Raw genomic sequence first — 21,919 nt, forward strand, 5'->3', positions numbered from 1 at the left:
CCAGAGGCTGGTTTGCCAGCTGTCACTGGTAAGCCATTCGCTGCCTGCCTGTGAGTTTGTCTGCGGTAGCAAAGGGAGGCAGTGGGCCACAGTCAACAAGAGCCTGTACATCATTTGGCAGATTATACACTCAATAATTAGCAGGAAGTGGAGTGCAACTAATTACTTTTTCCACAATTGGCCAATGACATTTTAGAGGAGGCCAATATGGTGTTTGACAAGGAAAGTGCAGAATGGAGAAGATGTTTTGGTCTTTATAGATTTAGAGCGATGTAACAGACTCCTCCCCAGGTCATTGAAACCAACCCCTTGGCTCTGAGGCAGGGCGTGTTACAGTCAAAGCATTCCTGATAAATTTTATTTATTTAATATCCTTGCTTTTTAAGTGGCACAACAGTGGCTTCCAGGTACAAATGAAAAACTATGTGGTAACTGCACGGGCTATAAAAATAAAACAGCGAACTCCAGAAATAATCAACAGTACAAAGCCAACCTAAGACATTCATCAGAAAAAAACACCCTATATAAACGTGATAAATTAATTGGGGAAGGCTTGGAATGAATGAGAGGTCCTGAGAAAAATCTCTAGGAGGGAGTTCTATATATGTTGGGTGCCAACCTGATCTTTCCTGGGGGATAAGAGACCAGAGAGTCTGACACCAACCCCAAAGCTCAGGCACATTAAAAAGGGTGTTGGGGGTCCTTCAAATAATTGTTTAGGGCTGCAAAGGAGAATGCAGTCACTTTAAATTGTGCCTGGAAGCAATTTGATAGCCAGAGTGAGTGATGAGGGAATCCTCCTGAGCAGTAATTGATGTGGTACATTGGCAGGAGGTGGAGGGAGTGATGGTAACAGTTGCATGCCCTACTTTGCTTGAACAAAAGTGCATTCTGTTCCTGCAAAGCCACCATTTCACCCCGCCCCCCCCAATGTGGTCAAGAATACAGCGGTACCTCGGGTTACAGATGCTTCAGGTTACAGATGCTTCAGGTTACGGACTCCGCTAACCCAGAAATAGTACCTCGGGTTAAGAACTTTGCTTCAGGATGAGAACAGAAATCGTGCTCCGGCGGCGTGGCAGCAGCGGGAGGCCCCATTAGCTAAAGTGGTGCTTCAGGTTAAGAACAGTTTCAGGTTAAGAACAGACCTCCAGAACAAATTAAGTTCTTAACCCAAGATACCACTGTACACACCTCCTTATGTGGATAAAATTGCATTGTGGTCTAGTGGTTAAGAGCGGTAGACTCGTAATCTGGGGAACCGGGTTCGATTCCCTGCTCCTCCACATGCAGCTGCTGGGTGTCCTTGGGCTAGTCACACTTCTCTGAAGTCTCTCAGCCCCACTCACCTCACAGAGTGTTTGTTGTGGGGGAGGAAGGGAAAGGAGAATGCTAGCTGCTTTGAGACTCCTTTGGGTAGTGATAAAGCGGAATATCAAATCCAAACTCTTCTTCATTTTTGAACGAATTCACCTGAACTTAACCTTCTAAATTATGGGTTCCAAGCATTGGTTGCCTTCTTCTCTGAGCATGTGTCTTCATTTTTGTTCAGACACATTCTTCTTTATCTCTGTAGCTCTATAATGCCATTTAACAATGGAAAGAAATAATGAGATTAAGGGTATGAATCCAGCTGAGGTTCCTGGATGAAAATGAACTCCCACCCCTACGATTGTTATGAACAAAAAAAATGCTTTGTGTTATTGACATACAAAGTAATACTGTTTTAAAAGCTTTTAAACTGACATCACAGTTCAAAGACGGTAAGATTCTGTATGGTCAATGAGTAATTTCCTGTGATGCATTGCTGATTTAGAACCAGATTCTGCTATGAACTTGATAAAAGCAGTGATGTAATATGCGGCAAGAAATCTAAATTGATAAAGGTACGTACTAGGTAAGCGCTAGTGTATGTTCAGATAAACAAGGGCTTTCCCCATCAGTGTCAGAAAAGGTTCACTGCACTGTTGGGGGATTGGGGCCACCATATACTCATCTCACTATTAAACAAAAAAATTGTTTAACGATTTTCACATTTATGTTGCATATCAGTTATTTCTACAGTTCAATGTGAGAGTTAAAATAACCGCCTTAAATTCTTTAAGCAGCAGAGAAATGCATTTTTGACAGTCAAACAGGATGGTAAAATCATGCAAAGCCAGGGAGCAGGGCCACTAATTGTCTGAGGAGCGCATAAAATGCTTTGCTGTGTGCTAAATTACACTTCAGGCCTTCTCCATTCTGTAGAGCTGAAGGTGTTCAAAACTGAAATGCTTCCATGATCTGCTAATTGACTTTGCAATCTACATGATCAACCACTATACCCCAAAGCAGATGTACTGCAAGTTGCTTTTGACTGACAAAATGAGGGTGCAGAAATTCTGCTTGCAAACAGAAGCACGCTTGGGTAATCTGTATCTTAGAATAGAAACTGGTCCCAGCCTTGGTGCTTTGGTGTGTGTAATGGAGCAAAATGTGTTAAGATGAGCACTGGTGCTTTGTTTTTATTTGAGGCTGCTTGTGAAAAAACACAGCCTACATTTGTTTTAGAATAAGCTCAATCTCATGAGCTAATATATATATATATATATATATATATATATATATATATATATATATATAATATGTACACACAATAGAATTGCACCTTGCCTACATATGAATGAAGATAGCTGCTTGGAAGCCAGCTTTCTCCTCTATGAGTTTGGCCTTTAAAGTTCTGTGTACATTTCTGAAGAGTTAAAAAGGAAACCCCACAAGGTCACTTCAAAGAACTTATTAGCAAAGTGGAAACACTTAAATATTTCACACACAAGTGGAGGAACCATTAGGAAATAGTTAATAGGGAATATAGAAAAACTAAACTAAACCTTTGTCTCTCCCACCTTGCATTTAAAGGAGTTCTATTATCTTTTGGTCCTGGAAGATAAAATTAGAAATGTGTTCCTGGGTTGTCTACTCTACACCTTGCATGGATCAAGACACATTTTCTCTATACTGTTTTGTTTGTTTATAATGTTTTAACTCCCCTTCATCAAAAAAGATCTCAGGGGAGTTTACACATCTTTCCAGTTAAAACAACAAGCTACACAATAAAATAGTAAAATTTAAACTAAAAATAAAAAAGTAACAAGTCCTGCTATTAAAAAAATCAAAATCCTAAAACAAAACAACAACAGAAATCCTAACAAAAAAACAACAACCCCAAGCAGCATCACTCTGGCTTAAAGAGGTGTGTTTTCAGGCCATGTCTGCAACTGCGTAAGGAAGGAGCCAGCTGTGCCCCTAGGGGCTGACAGTTCCATAGGTCCTCCCTGCATTACTATCCCATGAGCTACAATCTTCAGTGAGCTCAGGAGAAGGGTCCCCTCTGCAGATCTTAAAGCACAGACCAGCAGATAATGGAAGAATTGCTGCAAGTATGTGAGACTTGCTAGAATGTTTCTCTGACTCATTGAGAGCAAAGTTCAACAACTGGGTTTGTTATTTGTTGAGATGGGAATGAGAGTAAAAGCATTGCATGCTCCTTGGGGGTCTTTGCATGTAAGGGGAGGAAGTTTTGTATGGCTTATAACAGGCCACAGTTTCCTGCTTCTTCTGAATATGAGAAACTGTAGTTTCTGCAGTTTAACACGTGTGTGTTTGATCATTCTCTTAATGGCTTTAATGTATGTGCTCCTTTCCCAGGCAGATAACTTCTTTGCCGTATGTGTGTGTGTGTGTGTGTGTGTGTGTGTGTGTGTGTGAGAGAGAGAGAGAGAGAGAGAGAGAGAGAGAGAGAGAGAAAGAAATGTGTGTGGTATAGTATTGCTGGTGTTGTGTGTCTTGGTATTGTTGATGTGTGTGTGTGTTCTCATTTTTGCTAAGGCACTTTTATTATGCTAACTCAAACACTGAACTTGGATGTCCCACCTGAGTTGGCCTACGTGAGTTGTGTTTGCGCTTGCAGTCACAAGACCTTGCACACTTGGAGGTTAGAGCACTGAATCTCTCAAAGTAAAGATTATGGGGTTACACATTTGGATACAAATCATTCCCTTACTCGTTTTTAAATGCAAAATGTTTACTGAATAGTTGTGATTGTGATTAATGCTCATCATTTGAATGATGCCTTTACTGAATTTCAATTCTTACAAAGACCCTGAGAGGATTATTAGTATCTGCTTCTTCAGTATTCATCTTGTCAGTATTTAGCCACACGGCAACATCTTCAGTTGTGTGCATATGTAAGCTCTCTCAGATATGCACATCATGCCTTCCACACCACAACATCCCAGTTAGGAATGGTATTGGTGAGCATTATTATGTTGTTTGCATATATCTCATAAGCAGCAACGATGAGCCTACTATAGCAAGAAAGCATTGTTGCATATATGGGGGAGTGCTTTGCATTGGGGCAGGAACCACCATTCCCATGAAATAGCCTGCTGCCTTGGAGCTTTTATGAAAAAGCAACCAATGTAGTGCCCTCTGGATATTGTGGATGACAACTCCTGTGAGTCCCAGCCACCATGGCCAGTGATCAAAGATGAATTATGGTCTGCAACATCTGGAGGGCACCACATCAACAGCTGTTGTCTCTGTGCTAGTGATACTACCATAGGCTAGGGGTGAGGTAGAAATTCAGTTCAGTTTTCAATGTGAACCTACCTAATTTGCACTTTACAAAACATCCCTATCTTTAGAAATTTTCATTTCTCCAAATTTTGTGATGCAGTTCTCCAACTAAATAACGAGCATGAAAATTAATTTAGTAGAAGATGTACACAAAAATACACGTGTTAATGAAATGACACATAAAATGCATTATGTTAGGTGAAAACTCCTATGTGTACATAGGAGAAATTTGCACCAAAGTGCTGATGAATTTTCATGCGTAATTTTTTGTTTTTTAATCGCAAACTGATGCAGAAATGTGGAGAACTGAACTTAAAGCTGGAAAAAAATAGAAAACCAGAGAAACAGCAACTTACAGATTCATAAGGTCCATGGAGTGCCTTCGGTCTAGGACAAGGGTAGCTAATGTGGTGCCCTTCAGAAATTCTTAAAACTAAAACTCCCTTCCTCCCTGACTATTGGCCATGTTGGCAGGGGCTGATGGGAGTTGTAGTCCAAGAGCTTCTCAAGGGCTCCACATCAGGTAACCCTCTGGTTTAGGAGGTTTCCTGTGGATGCTGCTGTGAAGGTTTTAATCTCACAGTGAAACTGTACCTGTCATGAATTCAGGCAGCATTAGATTGATGTGACACCCGGCCTCTGAATCCCATTGGAATAATGCTATGCTGTTTGTCCCCATCTCATATTATGTATCTGTTGCAAGGTCACATGTTAATGTTTGACAGTTGGGCAAGTATTGGTTGTGTTCTGGTTTAGGTGAAAGGAAACTTTTTAAATGGATGTATTAGTTGTGACATGGCTACTTCTTTGTGTTATCAGACTTAAATGTTCTAGGTTATCCATTTACTTAGCTTGTACCTGTGAAAGATACAAGCAGCATTTTAGCAAATGACAAAATAGAAAGAGGATATTAGATACCGTCATTCTACCTCATAGCCCTGTTCTGGCACATAATGCCATTAAATTGTGATAATGATTACACATAATGATTGCTTCTTACTTTGATTTCATTCAAAAGATCTCTTTTATCTCATCATTATTTATATGTTAAATCAGGCTTCATAACCTACATGACTGCTGATTATATGACACAGGTATTTAATTAGCACCTGCTGGAAGTAGAAGATTAGATTATTTTGCCAAATAGACTGCTCTTTATTTATATTTAACTGCTACTTGTAGTGTAATCCTATTCATTTTTACTCAGAAATGAGACTCATTGTTTTCAATGGAGCTTGCTCCCTAGTGTGTTTAGAGTTGGGAATTCAGGCTGACAGTCTTGAGCACACTTGTTATGGAGTAAACCCAATTGTACACAGTGGGTCTGACATCTGGATAAACATGTATAGCAATCCACTGTCAAGGCATCCTTTGGTCCAGGAAAGGACTAAAGGTTGATGCAAATGGTGGAATCCAATTGGGACTCTAGTGCTCCCCAAAAGGCATTTGATCCAGTGGACAGCTCTGCTAATGGAAGAAGAGGAGGGGATTTTTTGTTGACCCCCTTCCGCAGTCCATAGTGCTCCCCAGAAATCTCCTCCAAAGAGTTGATCTTTCCACCCCTGAGCCAGGATGAATATGGAGGGGAGTCAGACTTACAGGGAGAAGGGGAAATATGTATACACCCATTAAGGGGCAACATGAGCAGAAAGGGGCTGTGCCTTTAACCCTATCCCTGCTGGCATGTTTCTCATGCTGGCTTTCCTGTATCTCATGAAGACTCCCCTTGAAATTTAAGAACTCTGGAAGCACAGGGTTCGTCATTTGTATGCTATGTATGAAAAGTATTCTTAGGCACGACTGCCTTAATTTTAGACGTTGCTTTATTGTCTAAACTGACCAAAGATATATTATGTGTTCCTTTAATTATGGCACAGGTTAGGTCATTGTCCTGTATTTTGAGAGCTGTGATTTGTGTTTTGCTTTATATTTAGGGCACTACTGTGCTTCAGCTGACCTAGCCTCCTGTGATGGGCAAACTGTCAAATGTAATGAAATCAATGTGGAATCCTTATTCCTAGTGGGAAAAATCAAGTACAGTTGAGAATTAACATTAGTAAATATCCTGGGGGGACATTTCAGTCTATGGCAGATTAAGGGGTGGGGGATACATCATAATTTTAAGTCCAGTGTATAATGTAGTACTATAGATCATCACCATATTGCCCAGCTTTAAAAAGGTGGTCCTACAACATAAAGGAATGAGTGGTTATATTTATATCTCACCTTTCCTCCAAGTTGTTAACGGTAGCATATATGATTCACACCCACCCACCCTGCTTTATCCTCACAACAACCCTGTGAGGGAGGTTAGGCTGAGAGACTGTGGCTGGCCAAAGGTCACTCAGTGAGCTTTGTAGCTGAGCAGGGATTTTAACTTTGGTATCCTGGTCCATCACTCTAACCACTACATCACACTGGCTCTCCCTTCCCTGCCTGGGAATAAAAAACATGCATTATCTGGCCCTTACCATGCTGTTTCCCATCTTCAGATGGGAACTAAATTTCTACTCTCATCACTTGTTTCTTCCACAGCCCTCATGCTCCTCCTTTCATGGTGGGAGAAAACCAAATAGGAAGTTGTTCCCTGTTAACTATAGTTTCCCATTCCTCTGAACCAGGAAATGAAAGTTAACAGTTTTAGAACCAGGATATTAAACCACGGTTTGAAGGCGGCTTGTTCCAGAGTTCCCTGTTGATCATTTTCCTGCTTAGGACAAAATGGGAAGTTAATGAAAGATTCCCTGATCTCCCATTGCGAAGGCTGGAGCAGAATGACCAAAAGGCTCATTAATATCTCTGCTTGTTAAATAACTTCAAAAGTCTCAAATGAGACTTATATTTGTATAAGCCAATCCTATTTTGGAAATGAAACTGGAAATGAAACCAGAGGTTATTACCCTTTCTTTGCATGCAATGCCTTAGGACATCCTATATGTTTAGTTTTTGCCTCTCCCCCTGTTTTAAACACAGAACCGTTGCCTTTATGTTGTTTGCCAATATTTTCCATCTCCCTAAGCAAATATTCTAAAGGCATATGTTTTATAACTTATTTCTTAAACAACTCCCCCACTCAATCACAAAACACTCAAGTGCTGATTTACAGCCCACATCCACCCTGCGTTTCCCCCCTTTTCCTTTCATTGTAATCATTATCTGCTACAACATTAGAGAAGGCGTGCAGATCAGAAATAAATGGTATCTTTCTAGCTGATTAGAGACTTGCATCTAGGATTCTTGCCATTCATTATCTGCAAGTGCGTGCTCCCTATGTGACTGAAAAGACAAGGCAAAAATGCTTATTATGCTTTCAGCAATTCCACTCATTCTGCTTCCTTTTATGGTTTGACCTAGGGACATTTGACTTTAAAAAAAATGGAGGCAGCTTCCTTTGATTTAATAGTAAGTTCTGTCCTGCAAAACTGAATGGGAATGTAAAATCTTCCATTTTGCAAAGAGTCACCCCCCCTTTTTGCTGGCCTTTTTTGTAGTTGAAAACAATTACATGCTTAATTATGCTTATTAGAGGATTTGATTATGAGATTGCTTTAGAGGAATGTGTTGGTGGAATGAAAAGTTGAATGTCTTGTTGAATTATGAATAGTAATTTGAGAAAGGTGCAATTTTGTTTTTGTTCATTTTCGACATGCTATAATTTTATATTGTTTAGCCCTAAAATACTAATAACTTGGCATCCATTAAATGTGCATGACATGGATAGTAATTCTATAGTTTTAAAAGAATGTATCAGTGGGAGCTCTTTTTCACTTTCAACAGGATTTACGCACATCTTTACCCAATATGTGGTAATGTGACATCAGATTCCACATCCTGCCTGATTTCCACCCACTATTTCACAGAATAAACCTTGAAGGTGGTGATAGTGGTGGGGGGGAAGCTTTTGCATGTCTTTGCATGCTGAATTGTACTTTTATCTTATTATACACTGAGTCTTTGTGATGGGTATTTACAGCACAGTTTCTGCAGAGCTGAATAACTAGATTTTGTGTGTGTAATAAATATACATGAAAACAGGTATGGTACATTAACTTGACATAATGCCAGTTCTCTGCCAGAGCTTTAAAACAGTAACTTCAAATTTTTGTACTGAAGTTGACATAAAACAAGTTTAATATCTTTCCTACAGTTGCTGTGCATGGGAATATGTGGTAACTGAGGATAGGAGTGGGCCGACATCACCGGATAGGCTGTTAGAAATCTTGTCTTGTCTGTAGCTGTTGTTGCTTGTTTATGATTAAAAAAAAAACCTCTGACTTCCTGCTTATTGATATTGTAGGTCTTTGTGGTACGAATGTCTTTGTTTAGTGCAATGATTGAAAACCAGAAAGTAAATATATATATATATAAATATGCAGCTTGCTGTGGAGGACACATTTTTGTGTGTATGTGGCCAGTTGCACACCATGTCAGATACTTGGGGTGTGCATTGGCTATGTGTGTGCCCTGAATGGCAACACAAATCAGGGTGATTTGCGATAGTTTTCACATCACTGAGTTCAAAGTAATTTCATTGTCCCTGAGAGGGGGCAATGACAATAAAGATATTATTATTATTATTAATTGTGGTGTTAACAAGTTGTGTTAAAGTGGGTCAGGGAGTGCCCAGCCTTCTAAATATCATTGTTGCTTTAGTTTTTCCATAGGACTAAGCATACAGCCAGCCCCACAGTGAAAAAGAGCCTAGGGAAACACCCAGAGCATGCAAGAGGGGAAAGAAGGCACAGAGGAGGAGGCTGTGGGTAGATAGGTGGGGGGTGTTTTGTATTGGTGAACAGGTCTTACTTTTAATGATTATAGTGAATTCTGCCCTTCCCTGCAGTGTACTCCATTCACAGTGTTATGGGGGAGGAATAAACAGAGTTGCTTTTCATATGGGTTGTCATTTAACACTGTTTTTCCTAACAATTAAAAAACACAGTTCACTCTCTCTCCTTTTCTTCACAAAGGGTACTTCCAGGAAGCAGAGCAAGACAGTGAGAAACTTCCCAAAAGACTAACACTTAGTCTGGATTTATCACCTTCTTATTTATTTCCATTATTCAGTGAGCCCACCCCACCCCCTTTTGAAATATGTACTGCTGTGCACTGTGATTCTGTGTGCAAAAGGGATGGGGGTGGTGGGGGTGGCTCCAGAAGAGCAGGAAGAGATGAACCTGAAGATTCCTCATACTTGCTCTTCCAGTGGCAGAAACAGAAAAAAGAGGGGGCATAGAAGGGGTAAATATATTTCTAGGTGGACGAGTTGGGTCCCACATGTTAAGATCTCTGAAAAACAACAACAGTATATGCTATTTATAGAGTGCAGCAATTGTGGAAGGGAGGGGGGAGAGCTACTGCTTTGGGGGTACTTGCTCCCTGTGTCTCCCCCCCCCCCGGTACCACTCATGCTGTTTTCACCTCCCAGTGATCAAAGCATTTGCTTGAAGTAATGGAAGGAAGGTGTAAAAGGATTTTACAGCCCTATTCAATGCACTGGGGTCTAAGTGTTGTTTCAACACACTTTGACTAGTGCTGCAATCTACTGACTAGTGCTGTAGCTCAGGAGCAGAGCATCGCCAGATAGAGCAGGCAACATGTCCCAGCATCAATCCCCAGCATCTCCAGGTAGAGCTTGGAGAAATTCCTGGCCTGAGATCCTGGAGAGCTAATGCCAGTCCATGTAGACAGTTCCAGGCAAGATGGACCCATGAGTCTGATTCAGTATTAGGCAGTTTCCTGTGTTCCTAACACCACAATCTTATAGTTGATATACATTTATTTATTTGCACTTTTGTTAGGCTTGAGAGTTTAGGAACCAGATGAGATACATTTATTTTTGCCTAAAAGCCCCTTCTGTTGCATTATTGTTCCTCTCCAAATGCTAACCCTTGAACTTCTTGCATGTTCAGATCCCTAATAAATTCTTCTAAGATGAGAAGCTTGAGCAATTCATTTAATGGAAGCGAGTCTATTCTCCAGGGAGATTTGGTCATAACCAAGCCATTGTCCCTTCCGTACTTGTTACACAGAGGGCCAAAACTGTTAAAGGGACGGTTGAAATAGAAGCTAGCATGCCCTTCCTTTTTACAGAAGCCGTGACGCAGATGTCCTTGTATAGCAACACTGCTCAAGTAATCATAGCAGATTTGCAATTACTTTCAGCCCTGCCATTTCCCCCCTCTCTCGTTTATGTCTTCTGCCATCTGTTCCATGGTGTTTCCTCTTTAAAATTATGCAACTCTCATTCATAGTTACATGTTAGCTCCCATTTTGAACTGTGTTATGGTTATGCTCAATACTGCAGCAGATAAATGAACTGATTTATTATGACCAGCTCTGACCTCAGATGAGAACATTTCACTCCCATTAAATCCATGGCTCGGTGCTTTTAACGTCCCAATGACTGAGACTGTTTTTGGCAATGAATAATTTGAGTTTTAGTTGGATGTTGCAGGAAACGATTGGAGAGACACATGTCATAGTTTACCCATGTCTTTCATAAATGTATCCTCCATTATTATAAACAACAACAACAAATTAGTTACAGCTGTTCCTACTGAGAATAATGATTGCAACCATGAGGATGGGCTATGGGTGCTTTGCATGCAGAAGATTCCAGGTTCTGTCCCTGTCCAGCTCAAGCTGGGGACGACTCCTATCTGAATCCCCAGAAACCTGCTGCAAGTCCCTGTATGCAGTATTGAATTAGATAGATCAGTGGTCTGACTCTGACACAACATGCTCTTATGTACTTAGAAATACTATAGCCTTTTTTATGTAGGGTTGGGTAGAATTGTCATTGAGATTATTTTTCACAGCAAAAGGTGGCATTTTGTGGGGGGGTGGGAATAGAACTTTTCCAGGGGAAAATAATAATCACCTTTTGCTGTGAAACTGCAATCCCTTCCCATTTCTTGGCAAACCCCCCCCCCACCACCCAAGAGGGGAATAAATGACAATAGCATTGCCTTGTAGAATGTCTTCTTTTAAAGGGGCTGCAACAGCTACTTCTGAAATAAAGGACCTGTTTCCCCTTTTCTTGCTGAGAGAGGGACAGGATTGTATTGCACCTAGCTACACTATCAACTTTCTTAAAGTAAAGAAGCAACCATTGGTGCACAGCCATGCACAAGTCCATCGCCTTTGAACGAAGGCCACCTAAAAATGGGGCAGAGTGGGGGCGTAATGGGTTGAGGTGGACTTTGCACAGTCCGCTGACCTGCATGGGGGCCAGGAATGCAACCCCTGCACAAACGGGAGTTGCCTGTATTTAAAGTTTTGGGTCCTGTTCATGTACTACCTGAAAAATTGCTGAGACAGGGAACGAAATCATGTATGGAGAGAAAAGTCCTATTGAACTTACAGGTTCACAACGTATGGTGTAACATTAACCTTAAGGGAGCCAGTGTAGTGGTTCATGACACGTCTGTACATATCTTATGACAAATCAATAAAAATTGGTTAAAAGAAGTAAGACTAGGACAGGAGAGATCCAAGTTTGAATATTCACTCAGCCATGAAGCTGTCTGGGGAGTCCTGGGCTAATCACTAGGTCTCAGCTTAACCTACATCACAGTGTTGGTATAAAATGGGGTGGGGATCATGAAACTAGGGATGTGGGAGACACTGATTCACCCCCTCCCCTTGAATATTTCAAACCAATGTGGACATGAAGAGAAGTGAACTTAAAACTGGCGAAATGAGAGGAACGAGTCCTTGGAGGAAATGTAGGTTTTAAATGCAAGTAACAAACCTACTTACCGACTTCTTCTGTTCAATGATAGTTAACAATAGTGGGTAACAAGAAAGTGCCAGAATCCTAGCTTGCCTGGTAGAAGCGGGTTTTCTGCTGCCTTGCATTTTAAATTCTTGCTAGTGTTGTTTATGGGGAATACTGAATCGTCCCAGTTGCCTATATTTGAATTTGGCTGAGCCAAATGTCTCAGAAACTATTAGCCTTTAGTGTTTTATAATGTTCTAATAATGTTTTTCCTTTCTCCTGTGGAAACCTGTGAGTCTCTTTGGCTGCCCTTAATGTGTCTGATAAGCTTTTAAAATCTGCTTTGCCCGCTGTATGCTGCAATCACACTGATGTATTTTGGCCTCCAAAATTGTTCATAGTGATGAATGTCACCTGAAAATGAGTGCTTATTAATGTTCATTATGTGGTTAATTCTCTCTTCCTGACATGCATGCAAATACTATTAACATTAATGAGAGCTACACAGTGGCACCAGTGAGAAATAGGCACATTGATACCAACACCGTGAGGTGCCTACAGTTTCTCTAAAAGGAAACAGCACATTTTATTGTTGTAGTTTCTGTTTGAATCCTCAGTCTAATATCTTCTGTTTAGAAATTTCCACATGCAAGTTTGAGGAAACGATGAAGAGTCCATATTGTCAACTGTAGCAGCCTCCTCTTTTTATCAGCTGTGGGGAACCTTTGGCACTCCTGATATTGCTGAACCATGGGCCAAGCTTGTTGGGACAGACGGGAATTGGAGTTCGGCAGCAACTGGAGGGTTCATGGTTCCCCACACCTGTTCTTTGTCCCCCACCCCATTATATGTGGGCAGCCTTCTTCCATGCAAACCTCCATACCAGGCTCTTCTGGTTCCCTCAAGCTTTGATGTTCGGTGTGGGAAGGAGTGTTCCCTGGCAAAGGGCTTCTTCAGCAACTGCATCTAAGCTGTGGAAATCCTCCATCTCCTTAATATGGACTCCTGGCACCTTCTTTATTTTTCTGTTGACTCCTGGCAAAACAGACCACCCTGTCCACTCATGCTTTTAATGTCTATATATATTCAATTCACATCTTTTAAGACTGTAAAATACATTCTCCCCAGGGAGTAGGTTCCATTGAACTTTGTGAGACTTACTTCTGAGTAGGCTTGTGTAGAATCGCACTGTTAGTTGCCTTTTAATTGTTTGTATGGACTGGTTGTAGAGTTTCTTACTGCTGTTCTGTTTGAGATTATGTCGTTGTAGAGTTTCTTACTGCTGCTCTGTTTGAGATTATGTCGTTTAATTTCTACTACATGTTTTGAAGGAATATTTATTGTTCAATAATGATGATAATCTTAATCATGTACTCTGTCTTTTCTCTCATGAGAGCCTAAGGAGGTTAACAATAAAGTGTACACAGATATAAGCACCACACAAATTACACATTGCCAGTGGGACTCATAAACAATATAAGAAATATTGCTGTTATAGATGGAAATAGCAATGTTCTAAATAGTGACAATAATGTATCAAAACATATGGTGAAATGAATTACAACAATGACACATAAAAATAGATGCAATAGAGAATTGTATAGTAGCTGAGAAACCACTGGGTGAACTGAGAATACAAAATTCCTCTTTGTGGAATGTTTCTGTATTCTCACTCATTAAAAAGGAGGGTGAAACGGGAGTCCTTTGCACACCTATCTAGGAGAATGATACAGACTTATTTCTGAGTTTACTTGTGCAGAATTGCACTTTGAGTTGCTTAATTCAATCATTCATGTTCTCTACTTCAATTTTATTCATACTATTTTTTTAAAAAAAGCTTTTATGCCCTGCTTACACTGAACTTGTCTTTGATTTTTGTCTCTTTATGTCTAAATAAATATTTGAAGGCAGTTTGGATTCATCAAAGGCAAAAATGCTAAGATATTTTTCTTTGCTCTTTAGTTGCTACAATTCTGGATTAGATTCTACCCTCTGATAAGTGCGTGCCCAGATGATATTTTGCCTCTAATACGTAAGAGATAAAGGCAATTTTAAATTAGAATGTTGATTAATTATGAATAGGTAATGGGGATTCTTTTATATTTACTTATTCAATGAGTCTAAGATGGAAATCAATAGCCTTGAACACGGGATGCAAAGATTGCAGATTATATTTTGTCTTTTTGCGTGTAGTTGCATTAAAATATATCCAGCTGAACACCCTAGGAGTGGTTTCACAAGTGATACAATGACTTTTTAAAAATCTAATATTTTTAGAAACTTGTTGACGTGTTTATTGTACATGCCACAATGACATTTTTATGATATCCCACAGAAATGCACTTCATTTGACATGAAAAGGCACTAATGTTAGCTGTCAGTCGCTCCTTTTTTCCCTCCACAGAGAAATGCAACCACACCTATTTATCTCTGAAGAGTGTGGTTGCTTGTTAGGGTTGCCACTTTTTCTCTGGCTTTGCTCCTGTGCTTTTTAACAGTGGCCTCTCAGAGAAATGTAAAAGCAGAAGCTTTTCTAATCATTTATCTCCACTTGTTTAATTTCTGTGTGTCAGGCTGCTGTTAAATGCACAAAAGCAGGGCCAGAGGGGGGGGGTGGAATGCCACCAGCGGCTGGCGTAAGTGGCATTATTTTGTTGCCAGCATCCAATTAACTATTAATTTAATTCCTTGCATTTTGAGGTAACCCACTTACAAAACATATTTCTTTGGCTCTTAGCAAGCAACCCTGCTTAGTCCTTGGTTCATATTTTTGACAAAATTGTTTTATGCCAAGCCAGGAAATGTCCTATTAATATCTGCACTGCTGTTGGTATTCAGCACAGCACATGGCCCTGCATTAGTTTGTATTCAAATCTTCTGCCTCTTGTGTATTCAAGTCACATCTGTTTTCTTTGACTAACAAAGTGAAGTTTCTATTGCAGCTGATGCAACCCTGCAGGGTTACTTTGAATCAGCATGTGCTGCTTTTTGCAGCCATTAGCTATGAGAACCTGGACTGCCAGTTATCACTTTGTATCAGTGTCTCACAGTTTTGCCCAGGGGTACTTTGAGAGTCTTCTTTCTCCAGCTTTTTTAAAATAAAAATCATGTCAATTACCAATCTCCCTGTTCTTGCAGTTTGGGTCATAATGTCGAATGGTTAGACCTGGGTTGGGGCCAAGAAAGGTGAACATCTTGATGCTGGAAGGGTAGCGGATGTGGCGGCATGAATGTGGCAAAGGAAGAGGGCAAGGAGGGACTAAGTAGAAACATAGATGGACTTTTTGGGAGTGGTTCTCCCTCCTGAGATAGGCATGAGAGAGAAGCTGTTTGTTTTCCCATAAAAGAACCTGAGAGGAAAAGCTGCTAGGTTGTTATTACAGTTGCATAGGAAACCTGCTGTCCAGGGTGCTGAACCTTCTCCTTCAAGAACAAGTTCTCTTTTTTCTGAGAGATTAGTTTAATCATCAGAATACTGACTATTACAAAGGCATAAATGTAAAGAGAATTAAAATGAAGAAGAAGAAAGGTATTGTTTACAAAGATCAGTGTAAAAAGTTTTTGTGAAAGAGGACAATGCTACTGGCATCTTAATGAAAGTATGATGATCTCTCTTCCTATTTCATTTAAAATTAAAAATGCTGACAATGTTTGGAAGAAATTTCATTTGCTTTCTCCAAAACAGTAACACTATTCCTGCTTATTATCATATTCTTTGCCCTCTGATCTGAAGTCCATGACTTCTTAGTTAATTAAATTGGTTACAGTTTTCTGCCATGACACCTGAGCAAGGAAATTGCCATCTTCCACGTGAATCCAGTTTCTCTAGCAACCTTTGTTTCATTGCAGTTTGCAAACCAAAAGATAATGCCGTATAATATAGAACAATGTCCAGCTACTGCAAAATCCCAATTAACAGTACCGTGTCATCCTTAATGAACAGATAAGAGGAAAACTGACTTTAATACCCCTACCCCTTTCTAACTATGTACATTTCTGTTTCTGTCTTGCAGTTTTCGGTGAAGATCTACATACCAGCTTATATTTTGTCAATGCATCTTTGCAAGAGGTAGTGTTTGCTAGCACCACAGGGACTCTGGTGCCCTGTCCTGCAGCAGGGATCCCTCCTGTGACGCTCAGATGGTACCTAGCAACGGGCGAGGAGATCTACGATGTTCCAGGGATCCGCCACGTCCACCCTAATGGCACTCTCCAAATTTTCCCTTTCCCTCCTTCAAGCTTTAATAACTTAATCCATGATAACACTTACTATTGCACAGCTGAAAATCCTTCAGGGAAAATCAGAAGTCAGGATGTTCACATTAAGGCCGGTGAGTACAGTCAAATATTGCTCTGGTTACTGTGCTAGATGGTGGTGTAGCATAGAAAAGTAGCTTGGATCATGTCCAGTGTCTTACTTGCCAGGCAGAAACATGAGAGATGTAATGTTTAAAGGAATCAAAATAGGAGAACATCTACACAAGATATTGCAACTAGGGTGGCGAGATGCAAAAGAGAACAAGGTCTTGCACCATTAGTAGTTGTGTGACAAGTCGCACAGCTGAAATGCATTTTGCAACACAAGGTGCAGGACCCCTGTTTTATTTTGCATCTGACCCATCCCCAGTTGCAACCTTCCAGATACTGTGATATTTCAGAATACTGGTAGGGGATTGCTTTGAGAAAAACTATCCTAATCAAACTATGTAGATGGAAAATTAATAGGCTAGGCTGGGCCCTTGACACAATAGTTTGTTTGTTTGTTTGTTTGTTTAAAAAAGCAAATGGCCTGTTGTGTGTTAAAAGACGGAATGTTAAGTCATTTCTTGCTTTATTTTCAGATATATCGTCATCAATGAAAACAAATGCAACTGAATCCACTTGATGTTAAATTCTGCATATTACTAAATTGCTACTATAGAAAATTTGATTTAATATAGAGTATGAAATTAAATATAAAGCAAGTTGGTTTTATGTGTTGTGAAAGAATTCACAAAGTCCCATTGTGCCAGTAATATGCTTACGTTAGAGCCAAGGATGATTTCCCACAAAAATAATAATCACATTTTCATCTTTGTTAACAGCTTTCTCTTTCGCTTCATCTGTTTCCACTCACTAAAACAAATCTTTGGGGACATCTGTGTTACAGACTCATATGCATTTAACTGCCATAGCTTTCCTTTATAAACGCAGGGTGGGCCATTTTTCAAAGGGTTCTTCTCTGTTGTTTCGTTTACCAACACTCTCTGTTATGGGGAACTTGAACCTCATGGCATAGCCTGTGACAGGACCTAATCAAATGGTGAGATCTAGTGAGTCTTTCCAGGTCTACTTAGTCAGGGTCCCATATAGCACCAGAACCCTAATGTTATTCAAGACTGAGTAGAATATCTTAACCCTCCTTGGTTCTTCCAATGAAGTTGTTGATATACTTTTGGTCTCTAGGCATTGTTCTACTATAAATGCCTGATACGTGGGTGGTGCTGTGGTCTAAACCACTGAGCCTCTTGGGCTTGCCGATCAGAAGTTTGGCGGTTTGAATCTGCACAACAGTGTGAGCTCCCGTTGCTCTGCCCCAGCTTCTGTCAATCTAGCAGCTCAAAAGCAAACTAGTGCAAGTAGATAAATAGGTACCACTGTGCCAGAAAGGTAAAAGGCATTTCCGTTTGCTCTGGCTTCCGTCACGGTATCCTGTTGCACCAGAAGTGGTTTAGTCATGCTGGCCACATGTCCCAGAAAGCTGTCTGTGGACAAATGCTGACTCCCTCAGTCAAAGCTGCCTATATGGGTTGCTCAGAAGTCTCAGACTTCATACAAGTAGATCTTTTGCTAGCCAATACACTTTGACATCAGTTATCATCCCTCTCCAGCATGAGTCAGGCAGCAGTTCTTTGGGGTCACATCCTCGCATCAAAAGAGTCCGTCAAGCAGTCTCTCTATCCTTTTCTGAATCTCAGCAGAGTCTCAATATAAGGGCTTTAATGAAACATCCTCCTTCCTTGTGGGACATCTTTGGGAAATGAAAAGACTAAGGAGTACACTTTACACAAATCTGAAGTGGAGTCCCAAAGATGGTTGAATGGCATGTTGTACGTCTCCTTCCAGCAACTTCTGCAGCCAAGCTGGTGCCAAATGCACTGCTCTGCTTTCCTTTGGACCACATCAGCAAGGCTGGGGGGTGGGTCTTGTTGTCTGGGCAGCCAAGAACCTCCATACAAACTGCCCAGGCTTGTACCTTGGAGAGGTCACTTTAGTGCTGCTAACACAGCAGAAACAACACGGGGGCAGCAGTGATGAGTTATCAGTCTCTGTAGCCACTGTGATTCTCCAGTGGTTTGATTTTGGCCCTGGAGGCACATGCCATTGTTTCTCTTGACAGATGGATGCCAAGGATAACAAATAATATATGGTGTCCTCTGCTTTCCCCTGTTCAGTCACCAAATAGCTTCATCTATGAAACAGTTATCAGACTATTAGAACTGTTGTTCACAAGTTTCACGAGGCTGGAGTAAATGACTGATATATTAATATATAATGCTACAACATTAGTAGAAAGAACTAGCATGTCATTGGATGGTGGGGTCCAACATTTTTCAAGCTTCTGGACAAAACCGCCAGATAGCAAGAAATGAGTAAACAATGGAAGAAAAAACAGCACTGTTTCCATTTCCCTAGAATGCATTTTAACTCATCTGTCAAATTTTCTTCATCCTGAGTGAATACAATTTTTCAAGGTCCATTTCAAGAGAACTATAGCAGAATTTGATTCTGTTGTAGGTTTTTGATTTGGGCAAATTTGGCCAGAGGGCTCCTGAAAGCTAAAGGACTCATAGGCCTCAATATGTTTTGCCTGCGTTTCTGCAGGAGAATGCATTTTTCTGCATTCTTTCACTACCTGATGTCTCCTTATTTTGCTGTGTTTTAGTTTTACGGGAACCATATACAGTCCGTGTGGAGGACCAGAAAGCCATGAGAGGCAATGTAGCGGTCTTCAAGTGCATTATCCCCTCCTCTGTGGAGGCATACATCACTGTTGTCTCATGGGAGAAAGACACAGTCTCACTCGTCTCAGGTAGGCCTTGACTTCATGGTCCCATACCACCTCCAGCATCTACTTTTTCTGCTATGTTTGATGTTTCCTTTGAGTTGAAGGTAGCTGGCACCAGTATTCTGGAATGCCTTCCCTACTGAAATAGGAAAGGCCCCTTAGTATTGGCATACTTCTGGCTCCTGAAAACATGTCTGTTTAGGCAAGTGTTCGCCTAAACTGAATTTCTGTTCTTACTGTATTAATTGTTTTTAGCTGTTTTAATTGCCATGCTTTTTAGCTGTTTTTTAAATCATATATTTTAATGAAGGTTGTTTTAGTGTCCCAATGGAATGGTCATGGTGTGTTTTTTTTTAGTTATCTATGGTTTTTATAATTGATTTTATAGTTGTAAACTTCTTAGAAACCACTTTAGCATGTAAGTGGTAAACAACTTAATTATAGATGTGCATGTGTGTGACAGCAGATTATATATCATCTTGTCAGTGGATGAGGATGAATTTATCAACACATCAGATGGTGTTGCATGGTAGAGGGTGAGATGAAACAGTCCTCTTCCCCTGGGCTTAATTTTAAATAGGTTTGGTATATCGCTATCATATTATTTTCTGGGTTGCGATTGCTGAAGTTTGGTTACTTAAACTTGGTTTAGCCCCAATAAAGCCTGCAACTAGTTCCCATACTTGGTATTACATACTGACTATAATAAGCAATATTTACAGTTTTTCACAAGCATGCTATTCAAATGTCCTTTAATAAATTACATGTTTCAAATAATGTCTGCTATGTAAGATATATGTATGTATTTATTTGTATTATTGGCATATTGTAAAAGGAGTTTCATTGCTTTGTCAGGTGAAAAATGTAGACTGATAGCTGAAAAGTATGCCATATTCATAATAAAACTTACTTTCATTAGCTTTTATTTAAATGTGTTGACTTCAGTACAGTATATAAAAAGTCTAAATTAAGAACATGTAGTTTCCTACAAATGGTAAAAAAACCCTAAGTGATTTATGTCCATGCTATTAATAGAGATCTTTGGAATACGTTTAAATCCAAATGCTTGGATTTAGACTTTTCTTGCGCCAGTGGGACCATCCTTTAAGCAGAGTTCCATTCAGAGACACTCCCACTGGTAGAAAAAGGGGGCCAAAACTTTTGCTGATTTCCCATTCCTCTTGCAGTTCTTTGTGCCCTATAAAGAACCCTCTGGCTCAGGATGGGAAGTGGTACTGGGGGCAGAATGGGGAATTGGCAGAAGTTACATTATGTGTAAGTTGTTAACAACACATTTTTATACACACAAGAGGTGTAGCTGCCATTTTTATGTATGTGGACAGACAGATACTGACTACCGTCGTATGAAGACAGTAAAAAAAAGTTGACTGCTGTAGTAGGACTGTAGTAGTCCCTTGTAAGCGAACCTCCTACATGTGCAAGGGTAGAAATTAAATTGAATATGTGCGCTAGTAAATGAAGTTTGCATTTGACAAGCATAATGTATGTTGAACCCTGATGTTCTATCTGTCTCATAATAGCTTTGCTTGCTCTGTGCTGTAGAATGCCATCTTCAGAGGTAAACTCCATGCCCTGCTTTTTAATAGTTACAAAGAGATTCCATTTTCAGACTTACTTAGTTCTCAGTGCCCCTTGAATTTTGTGCCAAATTTCAACTTTTTGTTTTGGGTGGTTTGGAAATACTATGATCATTTTGAGAAAAAGCAGAACACATGTCATGTTTTCAGATTTGTTTGTTTTTTGTATTTGGGGTGTCCTGGACTATGTGGCTACCAAACTACATAGCTGTAGCCCTATAATAATAATATAATAATAATTTATTATTTGTACCCCGCCCATCTGGCTGGGCTTCCCCAGCCACTCTGGGCGGCTTCCAAAAAAATATTAAAATCCTCTAATACATCAAACATTAAAAGCTTCCCTAAATAGGGCTCCCTTCAGATGTCTTTTAAAAGTCTGATAGTTGTTGTTCTCTTTGACATCTGGTGGGAGGGCGTTCCACAGGGAGGGCGCCACTACTGAGAAGGCCCTCTGCCTGGTTCCCTGTAACTTGGCTTCTCGCAGTGAGGGAACCGCCAGAAGGCCCTCGGCGCTGGATCTCAGTGTCCGGGCAGAACGATGGGGGTGGAGACGCTCCTTTAGGTATACTGGGCCGAGGCCATTTAGGGCTTTAAAGGTCAGCACCAACAATTTAATTGTGCTCGGAAACGTACTGGGAGCCAATGTAGGTCTTTTAAGACCGGTGTTATGCGGTCTCGGCGGCCGCTCCCAGTCACCAGTCTAGCTGCCGCGTTCTGGATTAGTTGTAGTTTCCGGGTCACCTTCAAAGGTAGCCCCACGTAGAGCGCATTGCAGTAGTCCAAGCGGGAGATAACCAGAGCATGCACCACTCTGGCAAGACAGTCCACAGGCAGATAGGGTCTCAGCCTGCGTACCAGATGGAGCTGGTAAACAGCTGCCCTGGACACAGATTTAACCTGTGCCCTAACAATTACAATGTCCCAGTGCCTTCC

General features: G+C 40.5%; 1 protein-coding gene across 1 annotated transcript in view; it reads left to right on the top strand.

Annotated features, from left to right (window-relative positions):
• Positions 1 to 21,919, top strand: part of DSCAM (DS cell adhesion molecule) — a 312,391-nt gene that overhangs the window by 35,659 nt on the left and 254,813 nt on the right. Inside the window, exons 2-3 of the mRNA XM_083608743.1 lie at positions 16,351 to 16,668; positions 19,263 to 19,409. Of these exons, the coding sequence (XP_083464869.1) occupies positions 16,351 to 16,668; positions 19,263 to 19,409 (465 nt within the window). The remainder of the gene's footprint in view (positions 1 to 16,350; positions 16,669 to 19,262; positions 19,410 to 21,919) is intronic.

This window comes from Podarcis filfolensis (genome assembly GCF_964270895.1).
Source record: "Podarcis filfolensis genome assembly, chromosome: 4".
Lineage (NCBI taxonomy): Eukaryota > Metazoa > Chordata > Lepidosauria > Squamata > Lacertidae > Podarcis > Podarcis filfolensis.